Below are 19,853 nucleotides of genomic sequence, written 5' to 3' on the forward strand. Positions count from 1 at the left end.
ACAACAAACCCCAGACCCTCCATAGCTGGGCAGGGGAGGAGTGTTCAGGCCGGGCCAGCACCGTGGCCTCTCTGCCTGGGGAGGGCAACCTGGAGGAGAGGTGCAAGCAGGTAGATTCTCCCCCGAACAGCATGAGCAGCTCAAATAACCTGCCGGAAAGCTCCCAGAGGACACAGCTAACTGCTCTCTAACCGCAGCCTGAATCCTGTTTGGGGTCTTGTTCTGGTCTGAGCTCTGAGACTAACCGTGACGCCTCTTTTTCAGCAGCGTCTGCATGAGTTTCTGTTTGAAAAAAGGTTTGAATCCTTCTGAGGAAGGCTCGGAGCGGGAGCTGCAGTGGAGCTGCATGACCTCAGCAACAGATTGCGCTTCTTAACATCAACTCTAACTGCTTGTTTTTCGAAGCTGTGTCCTGGTTTTTTCTGTATTTCAGGAGCAGCCGGCGTGCTAAAAGGCCCAGATGCTTTGTCCCTGAAGCATCCTAACCATAAAGGGTTGTTTGCAGTGTTCCTAACTCCGCCCACAGCAGAGCGTAGCCTTTAGAGCGATGCCAGTAAAGTGATGTGTGTGTGCAGGCGGCCCAGGTGGTGCTGATCGCCCTCTTTGAGCTCAACACTCCAGAGTTCACCATGCTGCTGGGCGCCCTGCCCAAAACCTTCCAGGACGGGACCACCAAGCTGCTGCACAACCACCTGAGGAACGCCAGCAGCGGCATCAGCATGGTAACCCCAGACGCATCGCTTCTGTTCACGCCGTGGTCAGCAGGTGGCGCTGTGATGGCGCTTAGTCCCACAGTCAGGATACAGGAAAGAACACCTGGTGGAAGGAGACTGTTCGTAGTGACACCAGCGTCATAGAAACTAATCTGGCTGTGTTCGAAACTACTTACTACATACTACATACTTCCATACTATATACTACATACTACATACTTCCATACTACATACTACATACTTCCATACTACATACTTCCATACTACATACTTCCATACTACATACTGCATACTCATCAATCAGACAGTATGCAGAGCTTTTACCCACAATGCATTTCGCTCCTGCCCGAGCCGAAATCAGCCGGCCTGAAGCTGATTTCTCTTAAGCTCTAAACTCTGTAAACATTAGCAACATTTGAAACATTTTCAGGTGAGAAAGTAGTCGTTTAGATCCCCAACGTGTTGAAAACCTGACAAAATACCGGCTGTTTACAATTTTGTTCCCACGAATTCGGCGCTACTAAAGCTAGCCGCAGTGAGCAACGCACTTCCGGTTATTTTCACAAAATAAAATACCCGTTGCCTTTTATCATAGGGAAAGCCATTACCATACAATTGGTGCTTTTGTTCTGAAAACAGGAAGTGAACCTACCCTCGTTGTAGCTAGCTTGAAACTGACATTTTGACAGGAAATGACGATCGGCGACGTCACGTTACGTTGCATCTTGGGTAGTTTGAGTATGAGTAGTAACCTCATGATGCATACCCAACATTTCAGAGAATCTAGTATGCATCCTGGAACTTCTGCTTACTCAAACTCACATACTAACTCAGAAAGTTAGTAGGAGTAGAAGGAGAAGTATGCGGTTTCGAACACAGCCACTGTGTGAGCCCTGCACACGCACAGCCATGAACTTATTGTCACGTGGAAGAGCCCACAAAGATGTTCAGGGTTCGGTTCTGTGCAGGACAGGAAAGCAAAGCTGCGAACTTTGGTATCTCAGCTGCTGGTTTAAGGTCAGCGATGGTCAGGACTGTAAGTGGTCCGCTCCACGGAGGCCCCACCTCCCAAATTACAGAGATTAAAGGCAGGTGGTCATAATGTTATGGCTGTTCGGTGCAGTCGGCTTCCACTTTGTGGACCCGTGTAATTCCTGAAAACAAGTGAAAGAGACAGTGCACGCGTTTGAATGTTTAAATCAACTTTAAGCGCTGTCATTTGCTCAGTAAAGCCGTGTTCTGATTCATCAGAATCCCATGAAATATATTTCTCTGTTTTAAAGGTATTTATTCTCATTTTTGACCATGTTTTTCGGATGGATGATGGATATTTGAGGCTTTTTTCTGTGTGAATGTGGCTGAATTGAGGGAAATCTGGTGAGTGGGTTGGTTTTGTGCTCAGCAGGCGTCTCCCAGTAACCCGGCCGGTCGAACGCCTCCACGCCAGCCCGGCGGCCGCAGCAGCCCGCTGACCTCGCCCACCAACTGCTCGCACGGCGGCCTCTCCCCCAGGTGCGTTCAGGAGGCCTGTTGTGGTGAACACTGTGAACACTTTGAACACTTTGTGTGCAGCTGATCCTCTCAGAGTTACAGTTTTCAGGGCGTCACTAACAGACTGACAGCAGCTGACTTTTCTCACATCTCTCTCTGGGCTCCTCTTCTCCTTCCTCTTCCCCTCCCGGCCGGCTGCAGTCGGCTGTGGGGTTGGAGCGCAGACGGGCTCTCCAAGTTCCCTCCTCCACCCTTCCCCTCCCCTCTTCCTGCTCCTCCTCCCGCTGCCCACTCCTCCCACAAGGCCCTGCGGCGAGCCTACTCCCCCAGGTAACCCCGCCCCCTTTCTCCTCGCCTTCCCTCCCCCTGACGGGGTTTCACAGCCTAAAAGAAATAAAATGGAATCGGTTTAGCTGTGAGACCCCAAAGCCCCCTCTGTGCCTCCATCTGCTCACGTCGTCTCCGCTGTCCGCATGTTTACCTTCTGTTTCCAGCTTCAAACTGTTTGTCTGTCAGCTGTTTGTGAGCCGGGTCGCAGAAAAGGTGGACGCCGTGCTGCCTCTTTCTAGTCATGGACTAAACCTTTTGTGGTTTTACCTTTTTTGGAGAAGTTTAAAGGAAAGAAAGTTTTTCAATCTGAAGATTTGGAACCAAAATATTCACAGATACCAGCCAGGACTGTGTTTGGTCCATGTCTACGAAGGTTCATCTTTCACAAGTAAATAAGATGTCAGGGTCAGGTTCAGTGAAGACTGAAACTGCAGCATTCAGATGTCTTTTTCACAGGTCAGGATACTCCAAACATGTTTAAGCTTCCTAACAGCAACTATGGACAAACTCTGCTGTCCAATCTTAGCTTTCTGATCATATATATACATATTTATACACCAAAACCCTGTTAAAATCTGCCTTTTCTGCCTAATTCTGAGTAACCAAGATTTTATTCACAAGCAAAGCAAATCTGAAACAGTCTTTTGAAAAGATGCATGAAAGAAATGTGAGTCGGACACTTCCCGAGACCTCGAGGACAAACAAAACAACAACAACTGCGGTGGACACCCACAGGAGTAAGATATCAGACACTCCTCGAGACCTCGAGGACAAACAAAACAACAACTGTGGTGGACACCCACAGGAGTAAGATATCAGACACTTCTCGAGACCTCGAGGACAAACAAAACAACAACAACTGCGGTGGACAGCCACAGGAGTAAGATATCAGACACTCCTCGAGACCTCGAGGACAAACAAAACAACAACAGCTGCGGTGGACACCCACAGGAGTGAGATATCAGACACTTCCCGAGACCTCGAGGACAAACAAAACAACAGCTGCGGTGGACACCCACAGGAGTGAGATATCAGACACTTCTCGAGACCTCGAGGACAAACAAAACAACAACAGCTGCAGTGGACACCCACAGGAGTGAGATATCAGACACTCCTCGAGACCTCGAGGACAAACAAAACAACAACAGCTGCGGTGGACACCCACAGGAGTGAGATATCAGACACTTCCCGAGACCTCGAGGACAAACAAAACAACGACTGCGGTGGACACCCACAGGAGTAAGATATCAGACACTTCTCGAGACCTCGAGGACAAACAAAACAACGACTGCGGTGGACACCCACAGGAGTAAGATATCAGACACTCCTCGAGACCTCGAGGACAAACAAAACAACGACTGCGGTGGACATCCACAGGAGTAAGATATCAGACACTCCTCGAGACCTCGAGGACAAACAAAACAACAACAGCTGCGGTGGACACCCACAGGAGTAAGATATCAGACACTTCTCGAGACCTCGAGGACAAACAAAACAACGACTGCGGTGGACACCCACAGGAGTAAGATATCAGACACTTCTCGAGACCTCGAGGACAAACAAAACAACAACAGCTGCGGTGGACACCCACAGGAGTAAGATATCAGACACTTCTCGAGACCTTGAGGACAAACAAAACAACGACTGCGGTGGACACCCACAGGAGTAAGATATCAGACACTTCTCGAGATCTCGAGGACAAACAAAACAACAACTGTGGTGGACACCCACAGGAGTAAGATATCAGACACTTCTCGAGACCTCGAGGACAAACAAAACAACGACTGCGGTGGACACCCACAGGAGTAAGATATCAGACACTCCTCGAGACTTCGAGGACAAACAAAACAACGACTGCGGTGGACACCCACAGGAGTAAAATGGAGAAAGCTCTTCTTCACTATTGACTGTAATCAGTGGAAGTTCTGTTCATTCTTATGGTTTCCATTCACAGTTTTTAAGTGTTTAGCAGCATTTATTCCAGCGTCAGGTGACTGCGGTTGTAGCAGGTATTTATTGGCTCTGGCTCTGATTGGCCTTCAAGGGAACCCAACACCAGGGTGCACAGGCTAACGTTTAACAAGGCTTGGCACGTTGAAGGCTTCAAGAGTGTTCCCTTTAGCCCTTTCCCTTCATTTTAAAGTAAAGTAAAGCTCCCTCTGGTCGGTCTTAGTGTTGTTGGCTTTTTCTATTGCTAACCAGAACCACGCGTTTACTAACCAGAGGTTCTGAAATTGACAGATGTGGTTAAACACAGCCCACACGATACGGTGCTATGACATCATCTCCTCTAGGTGTAGTTTACAGGTTTGTCCCCTGGGAGGCTCTTGTTTCACCAGCAGCACCAGGGATAAACGCACCACACCAGGCAAAGGAAAGGGTTTAACCAGCCTGCTTTAGTTGGTTTTCCAAGGTTTAAAAACACTGCTTTGGGTGTAAAAGGGGCGTTAATGACCAAAGGCCCAGAGGCAACATGTGATGGGTATGAGAGCAGTGGCGTCCCGCTCTACCCTCAACACTTCTTCCTTCATCACCTCTAACACATCTTACCCACGTTTGTCCGTCTCTCCCAGCTCTACTCGTTCCCTAACCTATAGAACCCTTTAGTGGCGGGATGTCTCGCTGTACTGAAGCTTCAGTTTGGTTCCCGCCTGTAAGTCGCTTTGGATCAAAGTGACTCCCAAATTACAGCCTGTTTTTCCTCAGCTGTGAAGGTGAAACAGAGATTCTACCCGGCACGAAATGTTAAGCCCCGGTTCCACTATGCAGTACAGTACGGGTCGGTTCAGAACAGTACGGAACGGGTCGCTTTGGGGTCAGCTTGCGTTCCCACTGCACTAGGGGGACCCTCGGGTGGGCGGAGCCGAAGCGTAAATAGCAAATAAAAGCAAACATCCATAATGTGGAACCAGCTCCCAGCTTCTTCAGCTTAACGCCACACCGGCTCGCGGTCCGGTTGAAACCACTCTCTGCCATTTCTGCGGCAATCAGCTGGAAAACTTTTTGGTTTGGTACAGCGCCATCGAGCTCCGGCTGCACAGCCTCCTCACCGACACCGGAGAGCAGAGCCTGGAACCGGTCCTGTGTGCCCGGTACCCCAAGCAGAAGGGTTACAGACATGGTAACGGCTTCCATGGTAACGGCTTCTATGGTAACGGCTTCCATGGTAACGGCTTCCATGGGACCGGTACGCTTTGGTGGTAGTGTAAACACTGAAATAAGAGAACTGTTCTGAACCGACCCGTACCGTTCTGAACCGAGCCGTACCGAACTGCATAGTGGAAACGAGGCTTTAGTAAATCTGGCCCCAAAGCGGTGCCGATTCCAGGCCATCACATGAACCCCATCCAGGCTTCAAGACCTGTCTCTGCACATCCCCAGATCTCTCAGTGCAAGGTTCCTTCAAAGAACCAGGGCCTACTTCTTTCAAGCGGCCCGCCTCTGCTGATGAAGCCTGAGCCCTGCGCCTGTTTTATATCCTGCCGTCTGTTTCTGGCCCTGCAGCATGCTGGAGTACGACAGCGAGAACTTGAACTCCGATGAGATCTACAGCTCGCTGCGCGGCGTCACCGAGGCCATCCAGAACTTCAGCTTCCGCAGCCAAGAGGACCTGATGGAGCCGCTGAGGCGGGACAGCAAAAGAGACGGCATGGTGAGGACTCTGGGCTCAGGGAGCGGGTCATTGCAGCGTTGAAATGATGGAAGTTCCAGCTTCATTTGTCCGTGTCGCCTCAGGCCGGCGTGGCGGCGTCCTCGGACTCGGACCCTCGTCACGGTGCGGATGTGGTGGAAGGTGGGCGCACGGCTTTGGACAACAAGACTTCCCTGCTCAACACTCCCTCGCCGCGATCCTTCGCCGGGCCGCGCTTCCGCGAGTACAACCCGTACAACTACAGCGACGGCTCGCTGGACAAAGCCGCCCTGTACGACGACGCCATCGAGCAGCAGCGAGACGGTGAGGCTCTCCTCTTCTCTCTCTGTGCTCTCCTATCAGTTCCCAGAGTCAGAACCAGACATGCTGCGTTCAGCTTCTATGCTCCACATGTCTGGAACAAACTCCCAGAAAGCCTCAGATCAGCTGAAACACTTAGTGATTTAACCTTGTAGCACCCACAGTTGCAGACAACAAGCTTTTTCTTTATTTACATTATATTTTTATTTATATTTTGATTTACATTATTAGATTTTTTTTAAATTGACATACATTATTTACATTCATGTGTTATATTTTTTTACATTACATTTGATGTGCCGACAGTTGTCACAGCATCATTTTCTTGGCTCAGTGAATTACACTCTGCTTTGCGGTGGTCTGTTCTAGTTCCTTCTGCTCTCGTTTGGTGTGCTCTGCTTTGTCCACCTTTCACAGCGGTAATGGGAGCTCAGGTCTCCAAATTGTATTATTACAAAATTAATCAAGAAAGCCCACAGTTGCATATATGCAACATTGCCTAAAATGATCAAAAATAGCCCAATTCCAAAAATTCCAAAAATATTGGTTTATTCCCACCCAAAAACATGCAAGAACAGCCTAAATGATTTTTTTCAATGATTATTCATTTGCTTGGGTGCTACAAGGTTAATTGTGCCGTACAGATAAACCTGCCTTGCTTTCATCGCCTTGTGTTTTCATCACGCTTACGGTTTCTGTTTGCAGGCCGCCGACAGGAATGCGTGGAAAACAAGATGCTGAACCCCAAAAACTTCCCAGGTAAGCGCATGTCTGAGAGCTCTGAGAAACATGACAGGAGCAGTTTGAGGGAACCCATGTTGTTCCCTGTTGGTGCAGCCGGGCCCGCGGAGCAGCTGGAGCTGGTCGGGGAGCTGCTGAAGGGGCTCTCCCAGGGTCCGGCCGGAGAGAAGGGCCCAGAGGAGCGCCGGGGGACCCTGCTGGAGCTGCTGAAGGTGGCCCGAGAGGACAGCCTGGTGGTGTGGGAGGAGCACTTCAAAACCATGCTGCTGCTCCTCCTGGAGACGCTCGGAGACAAAGACGTGAGGAAAATCTGTCCTTTGAGACGACTGTTGAAATGTTTCTGGGGTTTCTGACTTGTCGCTCCGCCCTCAGCACACGATCCGAGCGTTGGCGTTACGGGTCATGAAGGAGATCCTGAGGAACCAGCCGGCCCGCTTCAAGAACTACGCCGAGCTCACCATCATGAAGACGCTGGAGGCTCACAAGGACTCGCACAAGGAGGTGACGGCAATACTCGCACATCTGTATTTTACACTCTTCTGTTTGTGCAATTTCCCTCAGGCTGAGTGCATTTTATTTATTTTTTATATTTTTTTATTCCGAGTGCTGGCACATAGCACTTCCATACCGATTTTATATTGTACAGTACTGTATACACTGGAAAAAATGCCACTCCAAATATAAGTAAAAAAACAACAAATAAAAGAAATCTGCCAATGGAACTAGTGAAAATCGGCTTGTCCAGATTTCTTGAAATAAAATGTGATATTTAGGACTTTTGAGATAAAAGTGATCTTGAAATTAGCTTAAAAACCTCTTCAAATGAAAAAAAAAGCTTGTTTCATATGATATGTGACTCAAAACAATTTGTTTTCAAGACTTTTTCATTTAACAAGATATTCCAGATGTATTGTATTAAAACAAGTCCCTATATCTGGCTGAAATGGTACATTAAGTGTAATGAGATACTCAATGAGACAAATATACTTGGTAAGAATTAGATTTTTTCCAGTGTAGCTTAAAATTTAGCGCTGTTGACCGGAAGTCAAGTAACGACATTTCGTTGTCAAGACTCACCTGTGTTATTTGTGCGATGACAATAAAAGAAAGTCTTTGGCTGTGTTCGAAACTACATACTACATACTACATACTGCATACTGCATACTACATACTGCATACTGCATACTACATACTACATACTACATACTACATACTGCATACTGCATACTACATACTGCATACTGCATACTACATACTGCATACTACATACTACATACTGCATACTACATACTGCATACTACATACTACATACTGCATACTGCATACTGCATACTACATACTGCATACTACATACTGCATACTACATACTGCATACTGCATACTACATACTGCATACTACATACTACATACTGCATACTACATACTGCATACTGCATACTACATACTGCATACTACATACTACATACTCATCGATCAGACAGTATGCAGAGCGTTTACCCACAATGCATTTTGCTCCTGCCCGAGCTGAAATCAGCCGGCCTGAAGCTGATTTCCCTTAAGCTCTAAACTCTGTAAACTTTAACAACATTTGAAACATTTTCAGGCGAGAAAGTAGTCGTTTAGATCCCCAACGTGTTGAAAACCTGACAAAATACCGGCTGTTTACAATTTTGTTCCCACGAATTCGGCGCTACTAAAGCTAGCCGCAGTGAGCTAACACACTTCCGGTTATTTTCACAAAATAAAATACCCGTTGCCTTTTATCATAGGGAAAGCCATTACCATACAATTGGTGCTTTTGTTTTGAAAACAGGAAGTGAACCTACCCTCGCTGTAGCTAGCTTGAAACTGCCGTTTTGACAGGAAATGACGATCGGCGACGTCACGTTACGTTGCATCTTGGGTAGTTTGAGTATGAGTAGTAACCTCATGATGCATACCCAACATTTAGGAGAATCTAGTATGCATCCGGGAACTTAAAAAAGTTAAAGTTAGTAGGAGTAGTAGGTGAAGTATGCGGTTCCGAACACAGCCATCGTCTATATCTCAGGACCGTTTGCTCGCTAATGATCCTGGTTCGCCCCCTTATCGCGCTCTCTTCTTCTTCTTCTTCGTCTGCTGCAGGTGGTGCGGGCGGCCGAGGAGGCGGCCTCCACGCTGGCGGGCTCCATCCACCCGGAGCAGTGCATCAAAGTGCTCTGTCCGATCGTGCAGACGGCCGATTACCCCATCAACCTGGCCGCCATCAAGATGCAAACCAGGGCCATCGAGCGCATCACCAAGGAGCCGCTCCACCAGCTGCTGCCTGACATCATCCCCGGGCTGCTGCAGGTGAGGCGCGCTGCTCCCGGAGCCGCCGCTTTCTCAGCTGTACGCAGTGTTGTGAGTCATCCTGTTTGGTGCGGTCGCTTGTTGTCAGTTAACATCGTGTGCTGTCGCAGGGCTACGACAACACAGAGAGCAGCGTGAGGAAGGCCAGCGTCTTCTGCCTGGTGGCCATCTACTCCGTCATCGGAGAGGAGCTGAAACCGTACCTGGCCCAGCTAACTGGCAGCAAGGTACCCTCACTGTGAACTGCCATGAAAACTGAGCATGAGACAGGATTTACTGCATGAGTTCAGAAAATCAGTACGTTTAAGGCGAGACAAATCAGGCCAGGAATGATTTATCAACAAATCCTTCTGTAAATATCTTCAGAATACTGCTAAGTGTATAACTGAAAAGTTTGATGTTAGTAGGTGCTCCATAGGCTGAGATATTGATACTGGAAAAATACAAAAAACTGATTTTGAGAAAACGGCATTTAAAGATTTAAATAGGGGAATTCAATACATTTGTATTGGAAACAATTGCTCAAAAACAGAATAAATGCTCAGGCCCTAATACTAATATTGAATAAAGTAATCTTATTAATAAAGAATACAAGCTGTCGCTAACTTTGCGTCTGAGCGAATCACGTTAGCAGAAACGAGCAGCAGCCAATGAGATTTTTTCATTAGCTATAAATCCGCCTTTAGACATTCCTGATTGGTTACTGATAGAAAGGAAGGGCCGTTATTTGGGTGACATATCATCGTGCAGGAGACTCAGAGCTTTACAACTATACCGGTCATGACTTCAGTAAACAGACGAAGCTCGGCATGGCTCATTGGAATGCTAACGTTTTGGTAAATTCAGGCGAAACGTGCTGCCGCGAGTAAACAAAATGTAATAAAATAAACATTTTAATTTATTAACGTTTTCTTTATAGCAGGTTGAAAGAACACATGTTGAAGGAGTAGACTGGCCCAAATCTCAAAATCACTGTTTTTTCCGGCCGTGTCTCGCCTCAAAAAGAAATACGGACAGCCAAAAGGGTCATAATTCACCTGCCCTTCGATGTGCAGCTGTTAGACATCAGGTGGTGCTTATTTAATGCCTGGCAGCGGCTTCTTAAACACAACGACTCCCTGGGAAACTGACGGGTTGTTCTGAATGTTTCCCTCCTGCAGATGAAGCTGCTGAACTTGTACATCAAGCGAGCTCAGACCTCCACCAGCAACAGCAGCAGCTCCTCCGACATCTCCTCCTACTGAGTCCTGGGCTCGCATTGTGCTGCTCGGTGATGAATCTAGAGTTAAGCGTCTGTAGGACCAGGCCCTGTGCCCACACTTTCCAGCCAGCTTTCTTTCACCCATCTCATTTCCTCAGCAGCCTCGCTGCTGAAGCCATCTTGAGGAGCTGGTGCCACCACGGCACCAAGCTCGGTTCCTAGGAGCAGATCTTCCACACTACCCTTAGAGTCATGAGCCTTAAGACGTCTTCTTCCGTCATCGTGTGAAGGAAATAAGAGTAGAAACCATTCTTAGAGGCCGTGTATCCTAAAATAAGTTCTCCTCATGTTGAAACCAAGACTTTTTGTCGAGTGGAGCTGAAGAGTATCTCCGCTTCGTCTTCTTAAACCCATGAAGGACCTGAGGTGAGTCTGGGATCCTGCACGAAGCAGCAGGAACCTCGTGGCTATCAGTATTTGTGTTGTTTTCGGTCCCTTTAATCCGCTTCTCGGAACAATGTTTTGCTTTGACACATCAAACCTTACAGTATATCGAATGTAAAGAGCTCCTCCTCCCTCCTGGACCACTGCCTCGTTGCACCCGGTGGATCGGTCTTAGAAGAGTTCCGCTTTTTAACTTTGAGTGAATTTTAAAGAAAAGCAGCTCTGTGGTCTTTAAAAAGGCTGTTCTCCTTTTTTTTTTTTCAAAATTAGTACAAACGACGAGCTTCCATTCAAAAAGTGAACGATGGGAAGCTCGTCTTAGTTTACAGCGACCGATCATTTGGCTGGCCAATGATTCTCAGTACCGCAGATGTATTTTAAAGAAAAGATGATGTTTTATTCTGGGCCCAAACACCAGCAGAAGACTTCACAATCTGCTAAATTACTGCTCAGGTATGAGCAGAAGAAGAAGCCAGTCTGTGCGACACTTATCCGTTCAAACCTTTCGCCAATGAGCTTCTACCAGGATGGAAAAAGGTCAAATTAAAGGTCTCAGCCGTGAAAAAATCCTTATTTTCTGTCAACACTGTGAGGCGGAACTTAGTTTATCTTTAGCATCATGACTGAACAGCTTGTACATTCTGTGATTAAAAACTAAAATCCCAGTTAAATCACTTTTGAACCATGTTTCCTGCCTGTTCAGAGACGTGTTGGGAGTTAAAACTGTGATAATAACAATATTAACCAATCTGCATTTAGTCATATTTAGACTAAAACATCAAATCATGACATTATCATCTGTATGAACACCCTCAGTCGAAACCTTTGATCCAGGTTTTCATTCGCTAGCAAAGCAAATTCGATCCGATCTGTTCTGACATGTTTCCATTAACTGGTTCCAAAGCGGTTAAACTTAAGTTAAATGACACGAGACGGGACCAATTTATACGCTTTATTATTGTGATCCAGAAAAAGAATAAGGAAAAAAAATGACATCTTAAATACTGGAAGGCATGAAAGGATCAATTTCATTGAAGACAATCCCTTAAATATAAAGTTTGTGGTTTTAAGCGATGCCCAGAGAATGATCTTTACTGTCATCTGTCTTCACTTTACTTCAATAACAGGGAAAAAGTTAGTTTTCTGTTCTATTTTTTAGTAGAATTTCAGAGTTTTTAATTTCCTGGAAAAGGGTTAAAAAGTGCCGATGACTCATCCTGTACTCATGGGCGTGTACTAACCTCACAGCCAATGAAATGCTTTCCTTGCTTTTTTTTTGTGGGCGGAGACTAACTCCGCCCACAGGAGCTGACCAATCAGAGCAGACCGGGAGGAAGCTGGCCTCTTAGCTTCTGCTTTTTACAAAAAAAACACAAAACATAAGAGCGAGCAGCTTTTTTAGGAACTTAGGATTTCACAAGTGAAGCACGCCGCTCCTATCGGGACCATGTTTGATATAAAACATTCCTTTTAAAAATATGTTTGTTGTTCCATTTGTTTTTTTAAATCCATACTGAAATATTTTGCTGTCAATGAAAGAAAAAAAACAAGCTTTAAACTGTAAATATTTAGTTAGTTGAAATGTCGTAAAAAGAAAAATGTCGAAAATTAAGAAAACAGCTCAGTTTAATGAGCAAAAAGACCCCCAAAAAGCTGCTTTAACGACCTGTTAAACTGATAAGTGTCGCACAGCTGAGATTATTTTGTATCTATGCATATTTAAAACAGCTCAGCAGAGTCTGAAAGGCTGTAAAAACACACGAGGAAGTGACTGCAGTGGTGTTCTGACCTGTGAATCTTAAGCTGGGAGTTTATTAGTTTTGATTTCTACTGTCAAGTCAAGACTACTGTTAGTTGAGTTTCATTCCAAAATACATCCGTAGATGTGTTACCTGAAGGTTAGATCAGAGGGTTAGTTCAGTTCTGGGGAGGAATCTCTGAATAAGGCCAATAAATCGAATGTAAAGCCACTTTGAGACTCCAACCTTCGAAATGTGAAGTAGCAAAACAATGGGCGACGTGTAAATGTGCCAGAGGTGGACGATCTGAGCCGTGAGGTGCTGATGGGGGGCAGTTGTGGGGCAGTTGTGGGGCAGTTGTGGGGCAGTTGTGGGGGTTCCCGCTGATCATGAGTGTTGGTTACCTGGACTTTAGCAATAAAACTGAGAAATCCACGTCGAAGCACTGTAAATTTCCATTGTGTTCCTGTCGATGTACAGAAGTGTCATTCTTTTTAAAGTGCACCTATAACGCTAATACTACTAATAATAATAATTATACTAATGAAATGTTACTGCTGCTTCTTCTAACACTAACAGCCTGTTAACTCCAGAGAATGTGCTGCGCCTGAAAAAGACTCAAGAAACCGACAGAAAGAGGACCGAAATGCAGACGAATTAGACATAAATGTGGGTAGATTTACATCAGTTCAGATCTATGACTCATTTATATACTTTTCCCCGGTTTTAAAGCCTCCCCGAGTTATTTATTTATTTATTTTTGGTCCCTGGGAATGATTCCCCCAGAATCTGCCTCCACGGTGTGAGCTCGGATAGTTCCTGGAGGAAGACGGAATTAGGAAATAGCAAAAGAAATTGGGGGGGAAAAGTAGATAAATGGTAAAAAAGTCTTAAAACATAAAAAGATACATTTAAAAATGAAGGCCCTGGACGGCTTTAGTCTTTTTCGTGGCAGTTACTTCCTCCTGAAATCCTCTGACTGGTTGAACTTTCCTGGGGCTAAGCTCCGCCCCCCCGGCCGGCGCACCCAGCGAGTCCAACCAAACGCTCCAGAGGAGCCAGAAGATGAGGGCACTGTTGGACGTTTTTGGGAAATGTTCTCATTTGATTTCTCGCTGAGAGTTTATTGAGTTCCTGTTCACTAAGAAATCAATGAAAGTTGCTGAGAAAAAAAGCTTTGTGTCAAATTCTTTTGAGTTAAGAGCAGCTGGCTGCTTCGGGTCTTAGTCACGCCTTTACGAAAACAGATTTCTGAAGTCACATTCGGGCCTCTGCCTTTGGCAAAATACACTTTTATGATCCGCACTGGCAGTAAATCTCACCAGGAAAAGGATGAAATGAAACTGAATCTCTAACTGAGAAGCAAAAAAGAACATTTCCAACTGTAGCGTTTGTCTTTAACGCAGAAAGTGAAGGATAATGTTACCCAATACTTCCAGGCCTTACTGTATCTCTTCAAACACGACACTCTTTTAACTGTACTGTAGCGCTCTGGACTGAACGCCGGCTCCAGGCAGCGACGGCCCGCCTCCCTTTACATGCAGCGTGACTCCAAACCTGAGATATCTGCCGTCAAACGTAGTTAGTTTGACTTTAAAAAGCAGAAACTTTTGATTTCCTGAATGCGTGCCTTTTGGGTAAAAGAGTTGTGGGAAAACACCTGGTTGTCCTGTGCAATGCTAACCGTGCTAACGCTAGCATCGCGGCTTGGCACGGCGGAGGGAACACATGAAGAGATGCAGCGCTGTAAATACGCCTCCGTTTTTCCATGAAACCGCTCACATTGCATGGCTCCTGTTTTTGTTTTAGCCGACTAGTTTTACTTCATGATACACGATATTTATATTCAGTTTTATTTCCTGTGTATGACTGTATATATTTACATGTTTGGTTCTCTTTCACCTGTGACTTTGCAGAATTGAAATAAACTATCAGACTTCTTTTCTCTCGTCTCTTCATTTGTTTTTAACAGCTTTTGTAAAGATGGAGTACAGATTTGTGACGCTTTATTTTCATTTATTTGTAGTTTTTATGATGTTTCACTCTGAAATGCTCTGATGTGGCTCCTGTCTCTTTAAGACCCCGCCCACTAACAGGCTCCGCCCTCTAGGGGTCGGAGTCTCCTCTGATTGGTTAGCTTACTGCTAATTGTGGGAAAAGTGGCATTAATAAGAGTGACATTAATGCTCTTTGTCTTGTGCAGCTGCACAAGGAACTGATACTTTTCAAAACTGTTCCCTGAACTTTTCTCAGGTTTTTAGCGGGAAAAGTGTCAGACTGCAAAGCAGCTGCATATTTTTCTCTCTGGTGACTGATGAAGTGAACATTTGTAAAGCTGGAAGAAAATGTGTTTCACACGTGCAGGAGAGGATAACTCCTTTAGTTTCAGACGTTTAGAATTTCTACAAACTTAATTATTTAAACACCAAATTGGGTCGAGCAGCCAGACCGAAAAAAACAGGTTGAAAGTCTAGTTTGCTCATCAAAGCTTGTTTTTACTCACTGCCACTAGATGGCAGACTTGTTCTTTTTAAATTGTACCCCCGAATAGGTTGCTTTCACGTGATGTCACATTGCTGCATCGCGAGAGCGGGAAATTCAGATTGAGGGCAGGAAGTGAACTGAGGATGTGCCGTCTGAAAAAATGCTAGTTGTGTGGTTTATGATTGCTCTAATCGTTCTAACCGAGAAAAGGAAAAAGTTTTTTTTTTTTTAGAGTATCGAAGATAGTCGTTCATAAAGGTGAGAAATGTAAAAAGCTCACAGAACAACGCTGTAAAAAAAGTGGATTTTAAACCTACGTCTGCGGTCGGAAGGGGCAGAGACTGCTGATGCCTGCAGCGACCATCTCGTCAGAGGTATGTTAGCTCGCTAACTTGGTTTTTGTGGCTGTGTTTATATAGCATTAGTTTGTCGTTAAATGCTCATTTACTTAGTAATGATTATATAGTCACCGGTAGTCTAATAGGGACTTCATTGGGACTTTTAGGCTGCCCTAGCTGTTGTGATGTCAACAGCCTCGATTGTCGGCAAATCTTTATGTTCTGTCAGAAAGTCACTCATCTTCATGTGATACGGTCCTGGTCACATTAATTGTTTGTAACTTTGTCTCGAAACTGGTTCAAAATCTGTACAATACGGACTCTCTGCAACGGTTTCCTACATAGATGCATTCTCCATTTTAACTTCTCGTGCAGCTAACAGGAAGTCATTGACCGTTAGCTCATGTTAGCTCATGGAGCTAACAGGAAGTCTTTGACCTGTTTGCTCATGGAGCCAACAGGAAGTGTTTGACCGTTAGCTCATGCAGCTAACAGGAAGTGTTTGACCGTTAGCTCATGGAGCCAACAGGAAGTGTTTGACCGTTAGCTCATGGAGCCAACAGGAAGTGTTTGACCGTTAGCTCATGCAGCTAACAGGAAGTGTTTGGCCGTTAGCTCATGCAACTAACAGGAAGTGTTTGGCCGTTAGCTCACGCAGCTAACAGGAAGTGTTTGGCCGTTAGCTCATGCAGCTAACAGGAAGTGTTTGATCGTTAGCTCATGGAGCTAACAGGAAGTGTTTGACCGTTAGCTCATGGAGCTAACAGGAAGTGTTTGACCGTTAGCTCACGCAGCTAACAGGAAGTGTTTGACCGTTAGCTCACGCAGCTAACAGGAAGTGTTTGACCGTTAGCTCATGGAGCTAACAGTAAGTGTTGACCGTTAGCTCATGGAGCCAACAGGAAGTGTTTGACCGTTAGCTCATGCAGCTAACAGGAAGTGTTTGGCCGTTAGCTCATGCAACTAACAGGAAGTGTTTGGCCGTTAGCTCACGCAGCTAACAGGAAGTGTTTGGCCGTTAGCTCACGCAGCTAACAGGAAGTGTTTGGCCGTTAGCTCACGCAGATAACAGAAAGTGTTTGGCCGTTAGCTCACGCAGCTAACAGGAAGTGTTTGACCGTTAGCTCACGCAGCTAACAGGAAGTGTTTGACCTTTAGCTCACGCAGCTAACAGGAAGTGTTTGACCGTTAGCTCATACAGCTAACAGAAAGTGTTTGGCCGTTAGCTCATACAGCTAACAGGAAGTGTTTGACCGTTAGCTCATGGAGCCAACAGGAAGTGTTTGACCGTTAGCTCATGCAGCTAACAGGAAGTGTTTGGCCGTTAGCTCATGCAACTAACAGGAAGTGTTTGGCCGTTAGCTCACGCAGCTAACAGGAAGTGTTTGGCCGTTAGCTCACGCAGCTAACAGGAAGTGTTTGGCCGTTAGCTCATACAGCTAACAGAAAGTGTTTGACCGTTAGCTCATACAGCTAACAGGAAGTGTTTGGCCGTTAGCTCATACAGCTAACAGGAAGTGTTTGACCGTTAGCTCACGCAGCTAACAGGAAGTGTTTGACCTTTAGCTCACGCAGCTAACAGGAAGTGTTTGACCGTTAGCTCATACAGCTAACAGAAAGTGTTTGACCGTTAACTCGTGCAGCTAAGAGGAAATGTTTATATGGAAGATGTCCGAGTGAAATTTAGAGAAAATGAATGAAAATATTTAACAACAGAAGATGTTTTGGTTAAATTCTTTGATAAAGATTCATAGGGTGACGGATCGGAGGATAGCGAGGGTCGACGAGGTCGTGATGACGGTACGAACAGATATGAACACCAGTTTTTGGCCACTCAAACACTGAAGCCAGAATCAGGGTCTGATTTTCTGTTTTTATGTGGATAAAAATGACAGAAAAACAGGAGTAAGATCAGCTTGTTTTGCATATAAATCACTGGGTTTGGGTCATTTCATACTCACCTCTCACCTCTTTGACTCCTGAGTGAGACTCAAACTCACGTTTATTTCCAGCCTCTGAACAGACCAAAAAGGTTTTTACCCGGATGATCATCAGTATCTTTTAAAAACTATCGATAATTAGTCTTGGAAAGAGTTTATTTTTCCTTCTTCCAGCCCCTGTGGGCCACATATGAAGCTGGAACTACATTTCCCATGAGCCCTTGCACGTTGACCCGCAGGTGTTTTCCATTTGAGCTCTCAGGAAACGCTTGTTTGTTCAGATGGCGCTCACCTCCCCGCCTGATGGATCTGACGGCAGTTTTTTCTGATGTTTGCTGGTGTTTCTGCTCCCAGGTGGAGACTTTTTGAATGATTTATTCCACCAGCAGATGGCGCTCGCAGCTCTCTTACAGCTTTTGTTTTGGGTTCCGTGTGTCTTCGCTGTAATTCAGCCTCTGAAACCTCCAGGTGTGTTTTCGCTGCTCCGGAGGCTCGCACTTCCTGTCTGTTGGAGGTCAACGGCGGCGTGAGTCTGGGGTACGTGCAGGCACACGCCATCACAAACACTGACCTTTGACCCTGACGCTCTCCTTCTGCTCAGCAGCTTAAAGCTTCTCCTAATTTAACTGTGTGATGAAACGGATCCCCGATCGGGTAAATCTGAGGGCAACAGCCACGGTTCTGCTTTCACTGGGTCAGAAAAATAATTAATCTGTCGCGTAATGAGGAAAATGTACAAATTAGATCAATAATGCCGGACATTAAAGAGCAGTTGAGGCGTAAAAGGACAGAAATTTCAAACAAAATCGATAAAAAGGAGAGAAATAAAAACAAATTCAACTCTTATTTGGAGCTAAGTTTGTGTTTTATACCAGACTTTGACTAACAAGGTCAGAAAGACACACGAAGCGTCTCGTAAATCAGCAAAAAAAACAGAGAAACATCCTAAAACGTGAATAAATGAGGAGATTTAAGCACAATTAATGCAATTAATTTGTCTGTTTATTTGTGTAAATATTAGTTTTTATTTCTGAATAAATAAATCCGTTTTATGCAGATAATTTAATGTTAATTTGATAGTTCATTTTAATACTCAGTTTTCGTCTTTATATTTTTCTAAATGTTTCCATATTTGTCATTAGTTTTTATCCCTTTTGCTGATTTTATTGACTGTTTTTCACCGTTTATTTTTTGCTTCTTCTCTGCTTCCTCTTTATTAACAAAAACTACTCAGTAAAGAGGAAGCAGACGAGTCGAACCTGGTTAAATAATAAAGGGCTGATTAAACACCGTTAAAGTCCTCATTTTTCCTTTAAAAAAATCTTTTAACAGTTAAGTTGTTTCGTAGTTTTTGTCTCCACTGACCGTAAAATTTGAGATAAAATGTCAATTCAACAGCAGAAGAATGCGGTTGTAAAATATGCGGGAAAAGATTTAGAAGGACGCAGATGTTGCACTGAACCCTCTGAATGAAAAACAGCTGGAATATGAATCCAGCTCGGCGGCGTTTGCAGTGAGAAGTCGGAGGCGGATGCAGCTGAACACGAGGAACCGGAGGGTGTAGGTGGAGATGTTGAGGCTGAAGCAGGTTTACTTTAATCTGAGGGTCTAAACCCCCCCGGGACGCTTCACCATCAGTTTACTGGAACATTTTCAACGTGAAGTTACCTTAATTCAGATAAAACGTGTCCGTTATGGGCCTGTTTTATTCAGGGTGGGGGGGGGGGCTTGTTACATGTGACCCGGCCACCCCTTTGCTTCGCCTCTGGCTTTGTGCCTCATTCCTGTCGGAGGTTCTTTGCTTTGGCGGAGGTTAGGCGGAGGTTAGGCGGAGGTTAGGCGGAGGTTAGGTGGATGTTTGGCGGACGTTAGGCGGACGTTAGGCGGAGGTTAGGCGGAGGTTAGGCGGATGTTTGGCGGATGTTTGGCGGACGTTTGGCGGACGTTAGGCGGACGTTAGGCGGACGTTAGGCGGAGGTTAGGCGGAGGTTAGGCGGAGGTTAGGCGGACGTTAGGCGGAGGTTAGGCGGATGTTTGGAGGATGTTAGGCGGAGGTTAGGCGGAGGTTAGGCGGACGTTAGGCGGAGGTTAGGCGGATGTTTGGAGGATGTTAGGCGGAGGTTAGGCGGAGGTTAGGCGGACGTTAGGC

General features: G+C 45.6%; 1 protein-coding gene across 17 annotated transcripts in view; it reads left to right on the forward strand.

Moving 5' to 3' along the window:
* The window catches only part of LOC142391499 (CLIP-associating protein 1-B-like), a 68,314-nt gene extending 53,432 nt beyond the window's left edge, over positions 1–14,882 (forward strand). For 5 of the 17 annotated variants that reach the window (XM_075477287.1, XM_075477286.1, XM_075477289.1 and 2 more), the window contains 12 exons: positions 15–110; positions 576–722; positions 2,116–2,225; positions 2,406–2,534; positions 6,039–6,186; positions 6,270–6,489; positions 7,192–7,245; positions 7,324–7,526; positions 7,600–7,728; positions 9,352–9,558; positions 9,669–9,785; positions 10,719–14,882. In XM_075477287.1, the coding sequence (XP_075333402.1) occupies positions 15–110; positions 576–722; positions 2,116–2,225; positions 2,406–2,534; positions 6,039–6,186; positions 6,270–6,489; positions 7,192–7,245; positions 7,324–7,526; positions 7,600–7,728; positions 9,352–9,558; positions 9,669–9,785; positions 10,719–10,802 (1,644 nt within the window). In that variant the 3' untranslated portion in view covers positions 10,803–14,882. The remainder of the gene's footprint in view (positions 1–14; positions 111–575; positions 723–2,115; positions 2,226–2,405; positions 2,535–6,038; positions 6,187–6,269; positions 6,490–7,191; positions 7,246–7,323; positions 7,527–7,599; positions 7,729–9,351; positions 9,559–9,668; positions 9,786–10,718) is intronic. The other 12 variants (XM_075477297.1, XM_075477298.1, XM_075477299.1 and 9 more) reach the window with 7 other exon arrangements.
* Positions 14,883–19,853: the final 4,971 nt, after the last annotated feature.

Source organism: Odontesthes bonariensis, chromosome 11, assembly GCF_027942865.1.
Source record: "Odontesthes bonariensis isolate fOdoBon6 chromosome 11, fOdoBon6.hap1, whole genome shotgun sequence".
NCBI classification, from domain to species: Eukaryota; Metazoa; Chordata; class Actinopteri; order Atheriniformes; family Atherinopsidae; genus Odontesthes; species Odontesthes bonariensis.